General features: G+C 34.6%; 1 protein-coding gene across 5 annotated transcripts in view; it reads right to left on the reverse strand.

Annotated features, from left to right (window-relative positions):
• LOC117335555 (ABC transporter G family member 21-like) overlaps positions 1 to 21,990 on the reverse strand; it is a 39,710-nt gene extending 17,720 nt beyond the window's left edge. Inside the window, exons 1-5 of one of the 5 annotated variants that reach the window (XM_033895631.1) lie at positions 21,921 to 21,990; positions 17,752 to 17,959; positions 4,643 to 4,734; positions 953 to 1,151; positions 545 to 714 (exon numbers count right to left, since the gene is read on the reverse strand). In XM_033895631.1, coding sequence (XP_033751522.1) covers positions 545 to 714; positions 953 to 1,106 — 324 coding nt within the window. In that variant the 5' untranslated portion in view covers positions 1,107 to 1,151; positions 4,643 to 4,734; positions 17,752 to 17,959; positions 21,921 to 21,990. Of the gene's footprint in view, positions 1 to 544; positions 715 to 952; positions 1,152 to 4,642; positions 4,735 to 17,747; positions 18,117 to 18,147; positions 18,226 to 21,731; positions 21,895 to 21,920 lie in introns of those variants that run through there. The other 4 variants (XM_033895626.1, XM_033895627.1, XM_033895630.1 and 1 more) reach the window with 4 other exon arrangements.
• Positions 21,991 to 22,800: the final 810 nt, after the last annotated feature.

Raw genomic sequence — 22,800 nt, forward strand, 5'->3', positions numbered from 1 at the left:
GCACCAAGGGAAACCTTCATATGAAATTTGAGAAAGATCCCTTCAGTACTTTCTCAGAAATAGCGATAACAAACTTCAATTGTCAAAATTCAAGATGGCTGCCTGTCGGCCATGTTGTTTTCCGATTGGTCTCAAAACGCAATATGCATAACTAGGCACCAAGGGGAACCTACATATGGAATTTGAGAAAGATCCCTTCAGTACTTTCTGAGAAATAGCGATAACAAGAATTGTTTACGCTTCAGTACTTTCTGAGAAATAGCGATAACAAGAATTGTTTACGGACGGAGGGACGGACGGAGGGACGGACGGACCACGGACGCAGGGCGATTTGAATAGCCCACCATCTGATGATGGTGGGCTAAAATACCAGTCTAAAACAGTATATGAAAGTGATTGCAATCTTAAACAATGAAACAGTACAATCTTATACAAATGAAAAACACATAATCAACATGATGACAACAAAATTTAACGAAGTGAATATATATCATGTTAAATCCCATTTTTACAATAGATTAAAAATTTTACGATATCTACTTACTGTCAATGTTTCCTTTAAAGTGAGATTTGGGAAGAAGACATCTTGCTGGAGAACATAGCACACCTTGCGTTTTAGGGCTTTATTGATTTTACTTCCATTCAGAGTGATCTCCCCTGAAGAGAGTGGGTTCCTGCCTGCTAGAGTATTTAGTAAGGTTGTTTTACCAGCACCTTGAGAAGAGGAACGAGCATGAATGAGAAAAAATCTTTAAAGAGACACTTGTCACTTCACATTTTTTCAAAGATCTTATAGGTGTCTTTAAACAAAATCAACAGGATATAATTTTGCGAAACTTTAAAATCAATTTTTCTTTTTTTTTTAAATTATTATTTACAACAAAGATATAATGACATAATGCTTTCCTGATTGTTACAGTTAATATGCATAATAACTATAAACAATACTGACCACTTGGTCCCATGATAGCCAGAAGCTGACCAGCTTTGACCATTCCGCTGACTTCCTTTAGAACTTGTTTTGGCCCAATATGAGCGCTTACGTCGCGGAATACAAGCTCCATGCCCCGGCCTCCGTTTGGTTTAGTGTCAGGCAGACTGGGCATTTTAAAATGATTTCAGTGCTCCATTCCAGATTATTTAATGCAGTTCTGAAAGAGTATAACTAGTTTAGCTATAACTTATTTTATATGTCAACTCAAGCTATATTGATTTTGTAATTTACACTAAAGTACATGCATCAATGGCAGTATAATGGAGTTTGGTGTCCAATGGTGTCAGTATAACATCGTTTAGTGTCCAATGGTGGCAGTATGTATAACAAGGTTTAGTGTCCAATGGTGGTAGTATAACAAGGTTTAGTGTCCAATGGTGGCAGTACAACAAGGTTTAGTATCAAATGGTGGCAGTATAACATGGTTTAGTGTCCAATGGTGGCAGCATAACATGGTTTAGTGTCCAATGGTGGTAGTATAACAGGGTTTAGTGTCCAATGGTGGCAGTATAACAAGGTTTAGTGTCCAATGGTGGCAGTATAACAATGTTTAGTGTCCAATGGTGGCAGTATAACAAGGTTTACTGTACAATGGTGGCAGCATAACATGGTTTAGTGTCCAATGGTGGCAGTATAACAAGGTTTAGTGTCCAATGGTGGCAGTATAACAAGGTTTAGTGTCCAATGGTGGCAGTATAACAAGGTTTAGTGTCCAATGGTGGCAGTATAACAAGGTTTAGTGTCCAATGGGCGCAGTATAATAAGGTTTAGTGTCCAATGATGGCAGTACAACAAGGTTTAGTGTCCAATGGTGGCAGTATAACAGGGTTTAGTGTCCAACGGTGGCAGTATAACAAGGTTTGGTGTCCAATTGTGGCAGTATAACAAGGTTTAGTTTCCAGTGGTGGCAGTACAACAACTTCCTGGTTTAGTGTCCAATGGTGGCAGTTTAACAAGGTTTAGTGTCCAATTGTGGCAGTATAACATGGTTTAGTGTCCAATGGTGGCAGTATAACATGGGTTAGTGTCCAATGGTGGCAGTATAACATGGTTTAGTGTCAATTAGTGGCAGTATAACATGTTTTAGTGTCCAATGGTGGCAGTATAACATGTTTTTAGTGTCCAATGGTGGCAGTATAACAAGGCTTAGTGTCCAATGGTGGCAGTACAACAAGGTTTAGTGTCCAATGGTGGCAGTATAGCAAGGTTTAGTGTCCAATGGTGGCAGTATTACAAGGTTTAGTGTCCAATGGTGGCAGTACAACAAGGTTTAGTGTCCAATGGTGGCAGTATTACAAGGTTTAGTGTCCGATGGTGGCAGTGTACTGAAACATGTTTTTAGTGTCCAATGGTGACAGTATAACATGGCTTTAAGTGGCCAATCATGATTACAACAAGGCAGTGTAACAAATTTAAGTAAAAAATCATGGCAGTTTTACATGTTTTCAATATTACATGTTTTTGGTTTTGGTAAACAAACAGCTCTATCTTGTTCATACAATATACATGGTGTAATATTATCTCACATACAACAGCAGAGTTTTGCAGGTAGCTGGCTTTTAATGAGGACACAGTACTGTATCGAGTTACACATGTATACATATATAGAAGGGTCACATACGGTCAGAGACTGGTAAACAAGCAAATTGATTATCAATAATGACGTCTGGGTAGTCTTTAAAACCAATCTGTCACATCACAAACAAAGCAATTTAAAGCATAATTAACACACTATTATTTATCTGAAGAAAAAAGATTTTAAAAAAAATCATACATATAAACCGGTCAAATTTTCTCTTATTTAAGCTTGTAAGTAATGCACTAAATTTTTCAAATATGACCAAAAATGTTCATATATAGTAAGAACACAATGAAGGTGTTTTCAGGCATAGTTGAATGTGTCATCTACGTGTATTGACATAAATGCAGTTCAGAAGTACTAGTAGCTACTTGACATAAATGCAGTTCAGAAGTACTAGTAGCTACTGTGTGCATATGATTTAAATTCAAGGCAAAATGAAATATAGCTACAAGTCTGTCCCAAGTATTGGCCTTAGGTATTTCTTGTTTGACATGTTTTGGATATATATGGAATGTTGATGAAGCACAACAAAAACAACACTGTTGTCACAAAAATCAATAATATATGCTATTGGGACATTTAACAATGAAATATTCCAGGTATTCTAATATAAGATATTAATAATGCAAATTCTGTAAAATTTCTCATTGTCCAGGATAACCAACATTGTTGATATGCAGTATGTTTGACCAGATGGGGATTTATTGAAGTTTTTTGTAATCTTTATTCATCATACAATAATTGTGAAAAAGGTTTATTATATACTAACTTATATTAATCACTCTTGGTAGCCCAGAGGTCTGGGAGCATACAAGAGTATCTAGAGAAAACCCAGATAGTCAGGCAGGTGAACCATTATACCTTTCCACATCCTGTTGAGTCAGGGAATCTAACCCCTGGCCGCCTAGATGAATGAAAGTGTGTCACCCAACCACCCTAAATTGACAGGAATGTTATCAAGATTTTCTTCAAAAGTGTTTGGGGTTCCAGGTGATATAAACTTAGTCCCAATACTTTACAAAATTAATGTACAGCAGAACCTCTCTATTAAGATCACAAAGGGAGCTGGGAAGGAAACTCACAAGACAGTTGTATAGTTTAAGCACTATCAAAAGAAAAGAGCATATTTACTAGTCCGACCTCTAGTCATCACATCAATCGGGAATCCAATGTTCAGCTCCCTGAAAACTTTCCTGTCCTGTATAGCTTGGGTTGAACCTTCACATGTCAGCCCCTTGGTAAAATCCCCCTAAATATAACTGCCCCTAAATCCCTTCCTTAATACCAGATCCTAGCCCCAAAGTTTGTGTGTACGTGCTCATCTTCTTGTTAGTGTATGTACTTGTGGTATGGTACATGTTTTTGAAAGGCAACATGTTTACAGGAGGACAGTTAAGCAGAATGTCAAACAAACTTTCCTGAACAATGAATCGTGAGAAAAGCGCTTAGGTTCCAGAGTCATGACTGGTATAATGACAGTATCAAATGTGACATCACCTGCTATCCTAAATCTAGAATCTAAAAGTTGTTTAAATTCTGACATATGATGAAGTGAAATGAAGTTACCCGAATGACATGAAAAAGGCAATAGGAATGGGTAATGAAAAATACCCTGCCCATTGAAGCTGGAGCTCAACTAGTGACCTCTCTGTCTCTAAGCAGACTTGTCCTATACCACTAGCTAGGCTAAGCAGCCCGAGCTACATATTGAATGGAGAAATAAAGGTGACCTTATACTCAGCACTGGTTACACAAGTACATATCAAATTTAAACCGGCACTTTAAGTACATACACGTTTGTATGCATTAAATATATATTTATAAATATTCAAAATGTTAGTCAGACAAACAAATTTAAATATCACGAACATTTTTAAAAACAAGTAATGTGGATGATGTCTTCAGGTGATTCATTTAATGTAATTTTAACAACATTATTATGATGTAACACAATCAATATAGACATGGAATTTTGGTTTCTCATCAGTTCAGACAATTAAAAAGATATGTATAAATTCCTGTGCTGCTACATATAGCTGTTTATGAGGCATTGATGGGTTACTCACCTGACTGATACAGATGGTGTTTTCTCTACATCCACAGCTCAACCATCATGGTAGAATACAGCACATTCGATTGTAGCTACAAGCTGCATGCACTGAAATCAACACAAACAAGCACATCATCACATTGATACTGCAGTATAATCATTATCATAGTGTAAATAGTTCAACTTCTTTTTTTGGTTCATGGAAGTTAATTTCAAAGCCATAATATCATTTTCCAGTTTTTCTACACAAAATGAAAATTTATATATACACCATATTTATCTGCAAATAAGCCCTGGCCCACAAATAAGCCACATACCTGTCCACAAATAAGCCCCCATTCACAAATATTAAAAGTCCCTAATAAGCCACCATCCACAAATAAGCCACAATCCACAAATAAGCCACTATCCATGCACATGCAAATAAGCTATGGCCACCACCCACAAATAAGTCCCCTTCTTGATTTTCACCAAATTGTCAATTTTAAAAACATAAACCAAAAGTGGTTCACACTTCAAACTTGAATACAATTTTGTTTTTCATTTAAACCCTTTCATTGCTAAACTGGCTGAAGACATTTTGTCAAAAATAGGTGCAGACAGACTTGAAGTGTTCTGAATTTTCAAACTAAAGAAATAGTACCCAGTATAAACTGTATTGTATATGTATTTAATTTTATTCCTTTTGAAAGAAACAAGATCTAGGACACTGTAGAGGATACTTGATACAATAATTGCACCTTTCTGAAATTTTAACCAAAAATCAAACAAGCCCCCTGGGCCCTGTCTAAATGCCTACATTACAGCAGAATAAATTTGCATTTATACATAAAATTTAGCTAAAAAAACATCCCAAATACTTATGTCCAAAATGAGAAAAAATAATTATTTCCACAAACTGAAGCAATGGCATCCCTAAGTTAAGACTGCGCAAAGAAATTCACACGGAGAATTTAGGAAAATATGACACTTCCATACTTTTCAATGAAATATATAGGCCTTTGAAGTTTGAGAAATTTGCCCAAAAACTTAAATCATTATTTGACTGTAGACAGCTGACCTGATAATCAGGTATATCTATTATCTGTTTAAACATCAAACTTTTTAATATTCTTTCTCTCTTTACACTCTAAATATAATTGTCTTGTTAACTTCAAATTTTGACTTACCCCAATATTACAATTTCAGAAAAGTTTAATTAGATTTTAAACAAATTTGGTTCCATTTAAGTATCTGTGCACTCTCTTGCTCTTTATCTAGCAAATTGTAGGCCAGATAATTTAATTAATCAAAACTTTAAAATTAGTCTCCAGTTGAAGATATTTTATAACCAAACCTGGTCTGCGAAGCTTCACTGGATGCAGAAAACACAATTTTACGAATACCTCTGATTCAAACAACTATGAGCAATTTGTTTCATCAACAAAAAGTATACATGTATGTATACAAATATACATTTTCAACAAAGCATATATAACTACAACAGGAAATTCAAATCTTCACCTTCAGATCAACAATATATCTAGTTAAATGTTTCAATAATTAGATATTTAACATAGTAACACAAATGACGAAGGAAGACAATTTTAAGACTCGTGCCTTGACTGAACCTTGAGCTCACGATCTACTGTACTTACGTAATCTATACATTATAATTGCCGAGGCAGAAATGCCTGCAACTCATACCACTGCGCCACATCCACATTAATACATTACTAAATATACACCGGCCCTTCTGTTTTTAGGAGTGAGATTTATGATTTTTTTTTATCTAAATCCATCTTCTTTATCATTACCAGTATTCATGATGTTTATAATCCAATTACCATATAGTCTATCAGAGAGAGCAGCTTTATCAAAATATGTACGAGTGCTAGAATCAGAGACATATATACAGAGATTGGCAGCTCTCTATTTGCCCTTGTGTTTACATAGTGGCCCCTGACCTTCCCACAATCCTTTGCGGTCGCTCGGTTCAGTCTTCACTAGACGCCATATTGGAGAAAACTTGAAAACCAGACACATAATTATCGATAATTTCTTTTTGAAATCATCACCAAGATCCAATTATGTGCTTTAATTTTATTAATATCAAAGTGCAGAAGTGTCATCAATATGAAATATATCACAATTTGCTGTCAAAGTGTTTGTATTTTGAGTATGAAAGTCAAGCACACCGCAGGAAAGATCGGCGGGAATCTCCAATTTTCGAAAAGTCCCTATGGGATTTTCGAGAATACGGATAAATGACAACAATGTGCATGATAAACAAGACCACATTCCATAAGTATGATAGTTTTTGGTTAATGTGGTAACTTTTGTAGTGGCCTAGATAAAACGATGTGCTTTTTGTGTGCGTTTAAAATTGACGATGTTTTGGTCTGACGTAATGGCTGCTTAATTACAAAACTTGGACATGTCGATAGGACCCAATGAATTTTCGAAAATACGGATAAATGACAACAATGTGCATGATCAATAAGACTATATCCCAGAAGTATGATAGTTTTCGGTTAATGTGGTAACTTTTGTAGTGGCCTAAATAAAATGATGTGTTTTTTGTGTGCGTTTAAAATTGACAATGTTTTGGTCTGACGTAATGGCTGCTTGGACATGTCGAATAGGACCCAATGGATTTTCGAAAATACGGACAAATGACAACAATGTGCATGATCAATAAGACTATATCCCATAAGTTTGATAGTTTTTGGTTAATGTGGTAACTTTTGTAGTGGCCAAAATAAAACGATGTGCTTTTTGTGTGTATTTAAAATGACGATGTTTTGGTCTGACGTAATGGCGGATTAACCAGAACATGTCGAATAAGTTCCAGTACATCGATACACACATGCGCAAAGCCCGATTTACCTGTGCTCGCGTGTGTGTGATAGGGGACAGGGCACTCTCGATAAGGGATATGCTTGAGTGGTCACGAATAAAGGGAGCCACCACTTGTACAGGGAAATAGCGATGTTACTTATCTCTCTATATATGTCTCTGCTAGAATCAATGACAGGTGTCGTAAATAAAGCATAATTCACAGACACTTTAAAGGGAGTCATGTAAATTAATCCAATGTTCAAATTTTCCCTTGTTTTTATAATGCACTTTTAGAAAGAATTATTACACTTTATTTACATATCATTATTCTCTGTATGCATATTTTGTGACAGGATCATTCTATAAATGTACTTTTCCAAGGCTTGATAGTGCAAACAAACACGATCTCCCACATCAAAATTTGTTAAATGTTGCAGATGTGATACATTTTAATTACATTTTTAAATGCATGTGAATGTTTGTTTGTGACATATACAGCGAATGTCACATATATGGTATCAAATCTATTCATATATATCTTCATGAGTAAATCTAAAACTTTCTTGCACTATTTTAATTCATGTACATGTCTATGACTTATAATTGATATATTCCCGATCACGATTATGCTAATCACATATATTGTACATACAATGTACTTGTACGTGCGATTCTACATCAATGAACCTTGAGCGGAGGGGACAATTATCTTGGGACACTGCAGCTTACATATTTACCTTGTCTCTTGCATGTATCTGCATTCATTGAAGGCTATGTAAGACACAATTGATTTAAAGAGGTTATTGTTTTTTCTGGATGGATCTACTTTACCCCAAGATTTAAAGACAGATTTTAATATAGTAGGAAGTTTCATAAAAACCAATTTCATATAATGAATTAATTTCCTTAAAGACATAGGATATGTGGGATTCAGGTGTCAAAAAATTATACCCAGTATTCAGGGAAAAGACTTTCAGGTAGAATATATTAATAAAAAATACATTACAGAGAGTCATTTTCACTGATATTATCATAATAGACAGGATACTGATGATAATTTTCAGCCAATGAAAATCATAGCAAATTCATTTTGCATCAATGATATCCGTTGGCCAGAAGCAAAACCGTTGACCTAAAAATTACTACCAAGACATGAATTTAAGAAGTGATCATGACCACAGGTGTAATTTACATGATCACTTGATTAGTGAAAATCTCATTCCTCTGTTACGTCAAAACCTGAGTATGTTTTCCTTAAAATTGTCAGGTAAGAAAAGACCGCCGAGTGTTATAGTTTCATGAAATTTTGTCAAGTTAGTTTTACCGGAAACGGCATATCTGCGTCTTTACTATGTCAAATATATTATATGGAAAATCAGATCGGCATATCTGTGTCTTTACCATGTCAAATATATTACACAGAAAATCAGATCGGCATATCGGCATCTTTACCATGTCAAATATATTAAACTGAAAATGAGATCGGCATATCGGCATCTTTACCATGTCAAATATATTAAACTGAAAATCAGATCAGCATATCTGCGTCTTTACCATGTCAAATATATTATATGGAAAATCAGATCGGCATATTTGCATCTTTACCGTGTCAAATATATTATACGGAAAATCAGATCGGCATATCTGCATCTTTACCGTGTCAAATATATTACCGGTATACGGAAATTCAGATCGGCATATATATGACAGAGAGGAAACTTTCTCAACAACGAAATAGTTGGATATAAATTGGTCATCTATCACTCGCGACGACCACGTGCACGGCCTTATCATCAGAATTTTATTGACAATGCAGGTGCAGCTATCGATCATGAGACAGTTAAAATTCATATGAATGTGGATGATCGATCGAGTTGCATTCAACTTTTTGTCGTACAGATTTTTAAGACGAAATTCACATTTTTTTTTCATAAAATTTTATGTTAAATGAATTAGTTTAATGCATTTTTGCATTGCACATTGTATTATGTATAGTGGCATCAATCAAAACAATGTTTTTGTGATGAAATATCTTAGATCCTCTGAGTTTAAACCGAAGGGTAAAGATGCGCATATGGTTTACTGAGCTTCAAAAGTTTATAAGGTACTTGAATTCACAGAGCATGAAGTTCAAAATCTTGAATCAAACTGATGGAATGACTGAGAGCTTACTGACTGATATTCTACTGAGAAATAAATTTACTGACATTATATACGACACTGATACGAATCTTACAAAAACCTTAATGCATTCGCAGCAGAATTTTATCAAATTTCCATGAATGGAAGACTGTTTTGGCACTTTACTTACATAATATGTTAATTAATTCCTTTCCTTTATCCTGTTGATTACTGTATCGCTCCAGGTAAACTGAAGCCATAAACAAAATTAAAGTGCCACATGGATAACAAGATAATTACATGTATAAAGGGGATATCAGTTTCATCAGCCCATCTTCCAAAAATTTCATAACCTTGACAGGTACGTAAGCCAGCTAATCCTTTGTCTAGTCTCATGTTACTGACAATCATATGACTAAGTTAGTGCCTATCTAAAGCTGGTGTCAATCAAATTTAAGTTACGTGCCATATTGTTTTGTATTTGTTTTATTTTTCAGAAGTTTTCATTCAGTGTTAAGTACATATATACAACTGTACTCAGAACAATTATCATTATTACAGTATCATAAAATTGCAGATCTAACACAAATACCTTACTCCACATTCATAGTATCATTAATTTTCTTTTGATGAATTTTCCAAATATTACTTTTACACTTTATTTAAAGAAAGGAAGAAAGCAGAAAAGAAAATGTTAAGCAAAGAAAAAAATCATAACTATAAAGAAAAAAGAAATAAGAAACGAAACAGAGGCATCATAAGAGGTTACATATGCCATGTTGATCTCCCTCCCATAGTGTGAAAGTTAAGTTTTGGGACCAAGGGCTTATTTTTTGTGAACTTCTTTTAGCTTGATATTGTAAATTGATAATTCAATGGCAAAAATGAAGAAGGGGGATTATTTGAGGTCAGAATCCATCACTGATTTTATGGATTTTCATTGGTCTTGGTATATATCGGTGAGATGACAGTGTCCACATTTAGGAGATAGGGGCTTGTTGAAGCTAAACAAACTGGGTTATGGTTGTCTTTCGAGAGTAAATTAGGAGGGAGTGGTGAAAAAATTAATTCTGTTTTAATTTCTCTAAAAAGATAACAAATCACGATTTAACAGTAAGTTGATTGTTTATGCATTCCTTTATTGTTACATTGTATATTTCTCTTGCTAATTTATGTATTTTATGAGTCAAAACGTCTGAAAATTGTCAGAATTCTAGACCGTCTCTTCGCCTCCTCTCCCGTCAATTTTTCATAAAAAGTAACCAAAACATCTTGGGTGTTAACAAGGCGAAATTGGTATATGAAGGCATTTTGGAGACTGCACTTATTAGAGAGTCATTATTGTTATCACTGGAATAAAAACTGCAGTCGCTGGTTGCGTAAACAGAGGGTCGCTTATAACAGAGTTAAAATATATAGTGAAAACGCTCGGCAGGAATTGAAATGGTCACGTAGAACAGAGAGTCGATATCGCTTAATTAAGAGATGGTCGTTTGGACAGATTCAACTGTATATGTATATAAGGTCACCTACGTACATAGCAAAGGCTTAAGTAGCAATTTCCCTTTAGCCTAGTGGTAAGGTGATATTGTCTGCAGGGTACTAGTGTTTGTTAATTTGAGCCCCAGCATTGGCGCAGTCTTTTTTTAAACCACATCTTATTACACAATATACTGCAGGTGGTATACAGAAATCCTCCTATACCCGGGCATGCCTGATCTGCATAAACAAAGTATATATCAAAACAAAGCCAAAAGGGAGACACTTATATTTACAACTGTAAATAAATATGTAAAACAGTATTCCTATATATATGTAAGCTGCGGGTATTTCTGGCTAGGCGATTGGGTGCCGTAGATCGTGAGTATTTCTGGCTAGGCGATCGGGTGCCGTAGATCGTGAGTTCGAGGCCCGGTGTAGGAGTCAATTCTTTCCCCCTGTAAAAGTTTCCCTGGGGAATTTTAAGAAATGGCTAGCCAAAAGTTTCCCCGGCGAAACCGGTCAGGGCACGAGTCAAAAAGTTAAATGTCTTCCTTCCTTCCTGTCGTAGTTGTACTGAGAGAAATATATATATACTATCAGCTTATTAGCCCAGGAGTGGGGAACATTTCCCTTTGCCCTAGACGTGGAACAGTACAGTACTGATTTAAGAGAGCAAGAGGTCACTAGTTCAATCCACATCGTGTGGAGGATATTTTTCATTTCGAGTTGTTGCTGTCTTCAGAGATGAAGACTTTGTGAAGAAATGTGATAAAAGTGAAAAAAGTTTACCTAATTACTCGACAGGCTGCATTGTGGGAAATTTCCCTTTTTATTCATTGAACATGTGGTCAGATGTATGCTTAAGAGAGAAATTGGTTGGAAGATTTGAACTTCTACTTTTTAAGACAGGATATATATTTATTACTCCACTTTTACAGTATTTGAGATAACTGAGTAATATCTCAAATGAAACCTTTAGTCAGAACTGAATTTTTACTTGGAGTAAAGCAGGGTATTCGACGTACCAGAGTTCTAGATGACCAACCTCAACTTCAGCAATATACATTTACAAAATTTCTGAAAAGTAAATATGATATGAAGATCACATATCTTAGTTTCTCTACATGTGTACATACAGCTATTACTTAGGGACCTCTAACCAAACAAAAGTACATAATATTTGATAAAGTACCAAACATCAGTGCATAATATTTGATAAAGTATCAAACATCAGCATAAAATATTTGATAAAGAACCAAATTTATTTGATAAAGTATCAAACTTATTTGATAAAGTACCAAACATCAGTACAAATTTGATAAAGTACCAAACATCAGTATAAAATATTTGATAAAGTACCAAATATTAGTGCATTATATTTGATAAAGTACATCAGAATAATTGTTTCGTGTATAAACTATATATCATTCTTACATACATGCCATGAACTTATGACACCAAAATATCAGTTCTTGTTCTTGGCTCCCGACACATAAAAAACACAACAGATTATACATAAAACATTCATGTGACGGTGTTTGATTACACTAAATATTGGGCAGTGTATATTGATACTCAAATTATTGTTGATCATGAGATGCAATACTCATCGAGACTATTACTGCTTCCAAGTCATCAATATTGCTCATCAAGGCTTTTACAGAGACTCTCTCAGAGGAAATGATTGAAAAAAAAATAACAGGCAATAATGACCATTACAACTGTTGGCAGTGGGAGAAATCTATTGGAAAACGCATAAACCGAGGTCAGTAACCTGACATCACCATGAACAATGACCTCTCGCAACATCAACACAAATGGCCGAGTCAAGGTCATTGGAAAGACATGTTTGCTACACCAGAGAAGAAAGTCTTTATAAAGTAATAAATTCAACAGGATTCAGCCAATCATCTGTTATACAGTACAGGGATAGATATTAGTGCCGCACCAATAGGAACTCGCATCCAACAGTAGCATTTGGATAAAATATTCAAATTATATTATGAGTTGTAATCGATGACAGTGTACATCCCAGAATTAGTAACACTATGGATTCTTATCTGTGGATTAATGTCACCCTCAGAGTGACTCCTCGGACCAGTCATTCAAGCGATATTACAACTGCTTGTCGATAACACAGAAAATCAGACATATTTCACAATTTTGTTTTTATCAATAGGCGGGATGTGCAGAATTCATATATCACCTCATATGCTATGATTAGCCATTAGTCTTATAGCTTTTTGTTGTTCTTTGACTTTGATATTGTAAAATCTATCAAATACTATACATTTATCCTCAAATAATCCTAGCCTCCTACGTATACCCTAATGTAAAGTTTAGTACTGTATTTATCCTCAAATAATCCTCCTACCCTAATGTAAAGTTTAGTACTGTATTTATCCTCAAATAATCCTCCTACCCTAATGTAAAGTTTAGTACTGTATTTATCCTCAAATAATCCTCCTACCCTAATGTAAAGTTTAGTACTGTATTTATCCTCAAATAATCCTCCTACCCTAATGTTAAAGTTTAGTACTGTATTTATCCTCAAATAATCCTCCTACCCTAATGTAAAGTTTAGTACTGTATTTATCCTCAAATAATCCTCCTACCCTAATGTAAAGTTTAGTACTGTATTTATCCTCAAATAATCCTCCTACCCTAATGTAAAGTTTAGTACTGTATTTATCCTCAAATAATCCTCCTACCCTAATGTAAAGTTTAGTACTGTATTTATCCTCAAATAATCCTCCTACCCTAATGTAAAGTTTAGTACTGTATTTATCCTCAAATAATCCTCCTACCCTAATGTAAAGTTTAGTACTGTATTTATCCTCAAATAATCCTCCTACCCTAATGTAAAGGCACTTTTAGCTTATCAGTAATTAAAGTTTTGGGAATTAAAAAGGCTTATTATATTTTTGAAACACTTTCAACTTACCTTTTTTTAAATTAATGATTCTTCAAAAAGAAGAAGGGGACTTATAATTATTTGTGGGATTTTTAAAGGACTTACTTTCAGATGTATACTTGGTATATGTGTACTATGTATATATATTACCTTTAGATAGGATACCTTATAATTATGCAGGGATGCACCAATTGTCAAAAAATACAGAATGAATTGCAACTTAATTGTATTTGAAAGCTTTGTATATATCTGTACGCCTGTTTTCTTAATTAATTTGGAACAAAAAAAATCATTGTAAATATGAACCCAAAGTGATGAGCCATTTGATGTAACAATACAACTAAACCTAGATCAGTATACACATTGAACTTCGCTTGATCTTTACTCTGTTTTAACTCTATTGACTATACATGTATATTATCTCTTCTTGATTGTGAGAGTTCATTGCGAACATCTGCCTGGCACAGAGCCATGAGTCAATGGAGAATGACCTTTAAACAAGAGGCCCAGAGAGACAGCTGCATCACTCACTTAGATATTTCAATGATCATAGCAAAACACTCTCCTTAAAATTATATGTTACAAATATTTTCCTATTTTTTAATCAATACCACAAACTGGCAAGTAATCAACACTTTTATTTAACTGCATGATATTTGGAATCATCACTGTTCCAAGGATTACTCCAAGCAAATGAAGCTAAAAAGTACTCAACTTTAAAAACCAGATTGCACTTCCACTAATGGGCCCTGCCCCCCTTGGTCACACCCACAATTTATACAAAACATGTCTTCTTCCCCATGGGAAACTGAACAGAAGAATGCAACAGAAAAGGGATTTTGCACAGTTCTATCTTTTTGAGGCATTGACAATGGACAGCAAAGGGGAGTGATCAAATAATGGCAACAAGTTAATTTATAGAAGAAATCAAAATATATAAATATATAAATAATTGAGTGTGTTTTTGCATGAGGCAGGTAGGTAGGTATATATATATATGATAAAAGTTTCTATTTCAAAAGTAAATTATCACATCAATCATTATCAGACAATTCAAACAACATAAATTATACATAATTATAACATAACGATACAGCTACTCTCAATCTGTAACTGTGTGGTCTCAGTTCACACTCAACATACAGACTTTGTCATTATACACAAAAATTAAACAAAATGACTTACGAATTATCACGATACGCACTCATAATACACAACGATAATGACTGCTGAATCGTGATACAACTCACGTTTAAGTTCTAAATGAAACGTAAAATATAACTAACAAGAGGCTCAATATAACTGTATTGCTCACATGGTTCAAATGCAACGTTGAAGTTTTAGGTTAATTATCCAGATGCTAATCTGGCAACTTTATAATTAAGTTATTATTCAAATAGAAGAGTATGTTAGGTTTATTTATTTTAATAAATTTTGTAACCCTTCATTTCAGTTTGTTACAGACCCAATCTCAGGTCTCCAGGCCTCTTGTGGTTATTGAGAAGAAGTACTTTAAAGATTTTAGCTTAAAATTGTCTGACCCCTGTGACGTTACATGAATGCCAACATCATTCATTTGATTAAAATTGGTAGCCCTTCACCTCTGCATGCAACAGGCCAAATATCAAGTCTCTTTTCTCATATCTGACCCCTGTGACATTGAATGTGATTGATCAAGGTCATTCATTTGAACAAACATAAGTATAATTCACCCACGTACTACAGACCCAATATCAGGTCACTGGGCCTCATGTGATGGTTATTGATGGAAAAAGTTGTTTGAATGAAAAAGTTGTATGAATGAAAATGTTGACTGCATATGAACTGACGATGTACACCTTTTTGTTTGTTTTTGTTTAACGTCCTATTAACAGCCAGGGTCATTTAAGGACGTGCCAGGTTTTGGAGGTGGAGGAAAGCCGGAGGTACCCGGAGAAAAACCACCGGCCTACGGTCAGTACCTGGCAACTGCCCCATGTAGGTTTCGAACTCGCAACCCAGTGGTGGAGGGCTAGTGTTAAAGTGTCGGTACACCTTAACCACTCGGCCACCGCGGCCCCCGATGTACACCTATTAATAGGCAGGTGAGGTAAAAACAGATCGCACATCTGCCAAGTATTGATCATATCAGTGAAGTTCTGTGAAGACAATTAATCCTGAATGAAAGTACTTTAATCAATGCAAAGCAGTTTCTCAGTTAGACTTGGGTAATTTCAACACCCAGCTGAGTTCCACTGCTGTTTAAATTTAAAAACAACTGAACAGCTAGTCCTAATATAAAACTTGGCTACCTAGCCATTGTATAATCACATAACGTCATAAAATCAGATGAATTTTGTTGTTACAAAAGATACTATGAAAAGTGGTGGGCTGATGATCGAAATTAATCAAACAAAATCAGTCGAAAAAGAAAATAAAGCTGATCACCGCAGAACTCAAAGTGGATATTTTTACCGGGTGGCCTATTCGGCTACCAAGTTTTTTTTAAGTCATAAAATCTAGGCGTCAATTGGAAAAGTTAGTCGCCTGGCTTAGTTGTCTTAAATTTGAATTTTTTTTTTTAATTCTTTAGATCAACATAACATCGAGCTCTGTACTATTTTGGATTGTGAGAGCATTTTAGCATTGACTGCAACCTTTGAAAGATTAACCAAATAGCAAAATTGCACAATTTTTTTAGTGGCCATGCAGGTGCCTTATAGGTCAGTAACTGGACGCCAATGGTGAATTTAAGGTGCCATGGCCACTAAAATAGGCACCATATTGACCCCTGCACCGATGACGATTTATAAAAGCAAATAATCGTGTTCGTAAATCTTCGGCTTCACATGTTTTTGTAATGTTACCACACCAAGGAGTAGTTATCTTACATTTACAAGTGAGGGTTAATTTAGCTATATTACTGTAACAACTGTGAAATGCTTTGTGCTCAGTATTAGATATATTGATAACAAATGAACTTGAGATGTACATAAATTTTCTATATAAATTTTCTGTAAAAAGGCAATTCTGTGCTAAATTTAGGAAACCGATAATTCCGACTATCGATCCTGAAAGTGAATCCAATGCATGTTTAGCTATAAATATATTCAAATATGAATATAAAAATATATTCTGTGACCTTGAATGTGAGCTTAATTTAAGATACTTATACATGTATATATACAGATGGCAAACGACAGATAATAACTAATGGACAAAATGAAAAGAAAAAAACAGGTTTTGTAGATTCTGTCTGAATAATGACAAACTAATACAGTGTATTATAACCAACCTTTTACACACTGTATTAAGGCCTTGACCTTTGACACAGAAACCAATTTGGACCTAGAGTACAATGTACATAGACTGGTTACAGTAGCTAGTGTAATTTACTCTCAAGTTATACAGTATGCGCAGTGTAACCCTAAACCTATCAATGCTTCCCGACAGAATATAGGCTATACCGTCCAACACCCTTATCTGTATACACCCGACACAGCCCTCAGAGAAAGAAAACAACTTGTTAACACAAACTTCCCGACACAGCCCTCAGAGAAAGAAAACAACTTGTTGACACATTAAACTTCCCGACACAGCCCTCAGAGAAAGAAAACAACTTGTTGACACAAACTTATAACTAAACAGTGTACATGTATTAATCATATATTGATTACTATTTGTGTAGCAACAAACATGTAATTCTAAATTTGATACAAGAAAAAAAATTATGAAATACTAACATCAGTTGACACACAGACCTATACATAATATAATTATCTATATGTACATGTACAGCACTTACCTACATAAATATAGGGTTGATCCTTAATGATCCTATTAAGATGGTACTTGTATTCCTGGGGTGAAAACTGGGACTACCGAGACCAGAAGATCCTTGGGTGGTAATCCTTCAGTGAAACTTGGGTCAGATTCTCTGGTGGAAGTTTGAGTCTGATGGTACTTGAAGATCCCTAGGTGGAATTTGTGTCGATTGACCATACCCGATCTTTATATCTGCAAGACAGGCCAGTCTGTATATAAATACATTTGCATGGAGTGGAGGATCTTATGTATTCCTTTAGCTATAAATACATATAGTAGACTCCGGTTGCCGACCTTTCCCAACTGGCCTTCACACACAGCTGAGAAGTACAATCAGCCTCATGCATTAATAAGTAAAAACCCTGATGTTAAATATATACCTGTGAGCCTGACACTACATATACTCTGAACAACCTGCTCATTAATTTGACAAGACCAGGTTTAAAGGCACATGGGCATTATGTGTCCAGTGTGAATTTTCTGTGTACATAGGTACAATGTATAAACCTCTCTTTACAATCAATATAAAGCATACTCTATAAAGCATGTTGAGGTCAGTAACCGCTCTATCTGGGGGTAGCCAGGGGTCAGGGCAGTGATCGCAGCTATAGGAAACAAGGCAATGTAATAGGGAAATCAATGAATCCTCTGTTGCTGTGTAAACTCCCACCTAATTGCCCTGTGTCAACAACCTCTGATCAACCCAGATCTGGCCTAACCTTTAGAGTTCTGTATAGGCCTGTACTGCCATGTATGTATATATATATATATATAGTTTTAAATAATACACATGTACTAGTTTTCTTGTACGTAACCCACAAGTACTATGGACAGCATGTGCTTAAAAAAACAACTAAAAAATTTGAAAAAAGTTTTTGACTTTAAGATATTTCATATTTTAATTAAAAACAAACATATTTGACGCTTTAAAACTTATTAATCTTTTTATATAAAGATATGGACATGCCATTTTTCTTATCAAAATAATCGATATAAAAATATAATAATAAAAAAACAACTATCAAATCTTAACTTCATTATTGCTTTTTGTTTCTATATTTTTTTATCCAATTTTTTTTTATATAAGTTACCAATAAACTTTCAAAAATTTAAAACCATTTAAGAATATTTTGAAATAGAGAGTCCTGCAAATTAAAGGGGATACTTAAAGTATTGCATTGCCCCATGAATATTTCATGAAAAAAGTTTTCATATACATGTATACTAGCTGGTAAATATAAGTAATCATACAACTATATTCTCCTTTTGAGCTCTTATATCAATTGGGTTTTGCGTATCATGCAGTCTATACATTATTACTTTTTTAAATGATTTTGTAAAATTGTGATTTTCTGTAGTCTCAATGATTATTCGAAAGCCAAAATTTTGCTGAAATTTAACACTGAAATTCAACATCCAATCTTTCCACTATAGTTATGTCCCAATTGCACCCCTCTGCCCCAGGCCAACACACCCTCCATTTATACAACATTACATAATATATAAAGCTCCATTCAATTTCATGAAACCATCCTTTGTAAACATTCTGCAGGAAACACTTTATACATATTATTTCACTGCATATTAATTTTCGCATTGTATTCAGGAAATGTGCATATAGCAAAAATAAATTCCTTGTGCATATAATTACTAACTTCCACCTATTACTATAATTTTATAGTAACTGTTAAATAATGGTAGATAAAGGATTTCATATCAGCTCTGCTCCTTTACCTGAATCACAGCCAACACCCTCCATTAACACAATTAAATGCACCACATCAAATTTACATTTTTTTACATCATGAGATTCGATGATTATTACTTTGATATCAAACAATCTCATTAAAATCATATTTGTAATTTCCGCTCCTCTATGATAAACTGCAATCTAAATTCTATTGCAGTACATCATAGAGGAGCGGAAATGACAAGTCTTATTTAAATTAGATTGGACATCACAATACTTACACAAAATAATTAAGTCAACAGATGTCAAGCAAAACTAGTGATGTTATCAATGTCTTGCAAATGTTTCTTTTATTTTGTGGTCCAAGAAAAATATATCAAACTCATTTGCATAATTCATTGCAAATTTAAGATCAATTTATTTCAATTTCAAGACATCTGACCCAGTGACCTCGAAAGTAGGTCAAGGTCATTCATTTGAACATTGTTGTGAGCTCTTTGTCCCAGAATGCTACAGGCCTAATATCGAAATCTCAGGGTCACCTGGCTATTGAGAAGTTGTTTAAAGATTTTAACACATTTGATCCATGTGACCTTATGATGTAGGTCAAGGTTATTCATTTGAACAACTTTTGTAGGCCTTGTTTCATTATGATACAAACCTAATATTGAGAAGAATTTGTTTAGACTTTTACACATTTAACCCCTGTGAGCTTGAAAGTAGGTCAGGGTCATTCTTTTGAACAAATTTTGCAGTCCTTTATCCTATAGGATGCTACAGACATGTACACGATATCATGGTGATCGAGAAAAAGTCAGTCAAGGTCATTCATTTATCTAAAAAAAAATTGGTAGCCCTTCAACACAGCATGTTATTAGCCTAATACTTTAATATCATCACCCTAGCTGGATTCTCTCTGTTATTCAAAAGAAGAGAAGTTGATCAAAGTATATATATATATATTTATCCTGCAACTGCCACCGCATTGTCGGAATACACCCACCGTATATATTTTTGCTGTATACGGCAGTGACGGAAAACAGCTGTATTTTGGAATCTTAGCACGTGCGTCAGTTCGACTGACCTACTTCAAAGTGAAACTACGTTTAAAAGGCGAACATATTTCTGTCATTTTTGACACCGTTTCACTTCAAAATGATTATTTTTGATGATTATTTTTATGACTGTTGCAGGATAAATAGAATACATGGTCAGTGTCTTAAAATATAAGCTGTATTTTTGGCTCGAGACAGAAAGACAAAAGTGGCTCGCCAAGGCTCGCCACTTTTGTCTTTCTTTACCCTCGCCAAAATACAGCTTATATTTTAAGACACTGACCATGTATTCTCTATATATATTGCCCCCTGTGACCATGAAAACGAACAGAAGTCATTCATCCTAGCTAGCATACTATATAGGCCCAATATCTGATATCTCTGGGACTCTTGGTTATTGTCAAGAAGTTGTTTGAAAGGAAAAATTTATGCTGGACATGCAGATGCCGCACTACCACTTAATTAGAAGCTAATTAACGTAATTAGAAGCTAATTAACGTACATTCCCTTCAGGCAATTGAGAAATGAGTCCTATCACCTTATATTAATAACATATATGATCTTATATGATCTTGTTTGCCTCCATAGAAAGGTGCTTGGGCTTTACCGTGGGAAAAAAAATCTGGAGCGACCAGAGAAAACCCACATTGTCAGGCAGGTGACCACAGGGGTTTGCTAAAAATGATATGATATACAACTGTATGAGATGGGTTGCACCTGTGTTCAATAATAATATAGAGGTAATCAAATACCTTTCCACAAACCTTTCAAACCCAGGCAACTAGGTGATCAGCAAGTGAGTTACCACTCAATTCCACCCGAGTACATTTTTTTTTTTTACTCTTTATCAAATTGTAGCCTTATTGAATAACTTAATAATAATAATATGTCAAGAATGCTAACCATTGATGCTATATATCTAACAATAATATAGAAATAGACTGAAAGGAAACAAAATGTGGTTGGCAATGAAACAAAAGCAGAAGTGTACATATGCTGCTCAATTGTAGCTCATGATATCGATTCTACTAAAGGAACACATAACGTTCCGCATGTATATTACCCATGCAATTTATAGTAACCGCATCACAGCAGCCGACCCTAGGTAAATATAATACTTCTTTAACTTAATTAGGCCCGTGTCGACTTATAACGAAATTTCTATTAATTGTAAAGACAAATTATTTAAAAGCATTGCATAAAAGTTAAATTTACAAACCAAATGGAGGGAGAGATGTATGCCCCTTTCTACCACGAGAGATCGAGACCGACACGACCCCATTCGTCACTGTTAGGTTACGTAATGTACTCTGAGTCTCAGCGTTTATCCAAATTACGAGGTTAATTTTTTTCTGAACTCGTACTGTTGATAAGTTGGCAATGTTAGAACGTGGACATCTTTAGTTACCTGCCTGGCATGATTATCTAGAGTAGAGGCAGTGATTTTTTCATGCATCGGTTTTCTCCAGTTACCATCGGTAATTGTATTTTCCGGAACGTCAGTTGAAATGACTCATCGTTAAACGAAACGATATTTTTGTTTTACGGTTTTCATACATTTTATACAAAATCTAAGCATTTTTCGTGCATGTTTATTTCTGGACTTATGTTCTATTACATTTATGTGTACAATTCACGAAAATTATATCTGCTCAAAAATGCATTTTCAGTAGATGTACTTTTTTCGCATTCTTACATGCAGCTGTAAAGCTTTAAAATACTATGATGTTGACTGGCATAGTCACATGGATGCCACAGTCTTATTAGGTCTAGTATGATGTCACAATTGGAACTTTCGTTGAATACTCCTATGTTTTATTTATTGATTAAAAAGTATATTTCAATAAGTGATATGAGTAAAGAATCATCTCAGCTACACACTAATTACATAGATCTAGATATATATGGAACAGGTATTAGTTACACAATGCTCAGATTTTAAATAATCAAATATGTTGCACTTATAGGCAATATGAACGCCAAGTTGCCAAATAATATAAAATCAGTTCGATGCTAAAATATTGTTTTGCGATATTTTGTCTGCTTTGTAATATCATAAATTATACGTATGGTTGGATACGAGAAAGTGATTTTTTTTTTTTAGATAGTGTTATGCGTCTCTGGTTAACCAAATTCCCGCATTGTTTAATGTATTGACGATATTTCATGTGAAGAATATATATATAAGCCTCAAACTATTCTATAAAATATTCGACAGTCTGAGTCAATGTCGAATGCGTTATATTTGAAGGTTTGACTCACGATGTACCCTTCACACACAGGGGCAT

This window comes from Pecten maximus, chromosome 10 (assembly GCF_902652985.1).
Source record: "Pecten maximus chromosome 10, xPecMax1.1, whole genome shotgun sequence".
NCBI classification, from domain to species: domain Eukaryota; kingdom Metazoa; phylum Mollusca; class Bivalvia; order Pectinida; family Pectinidae; genus Pecten; species Pecten maximus.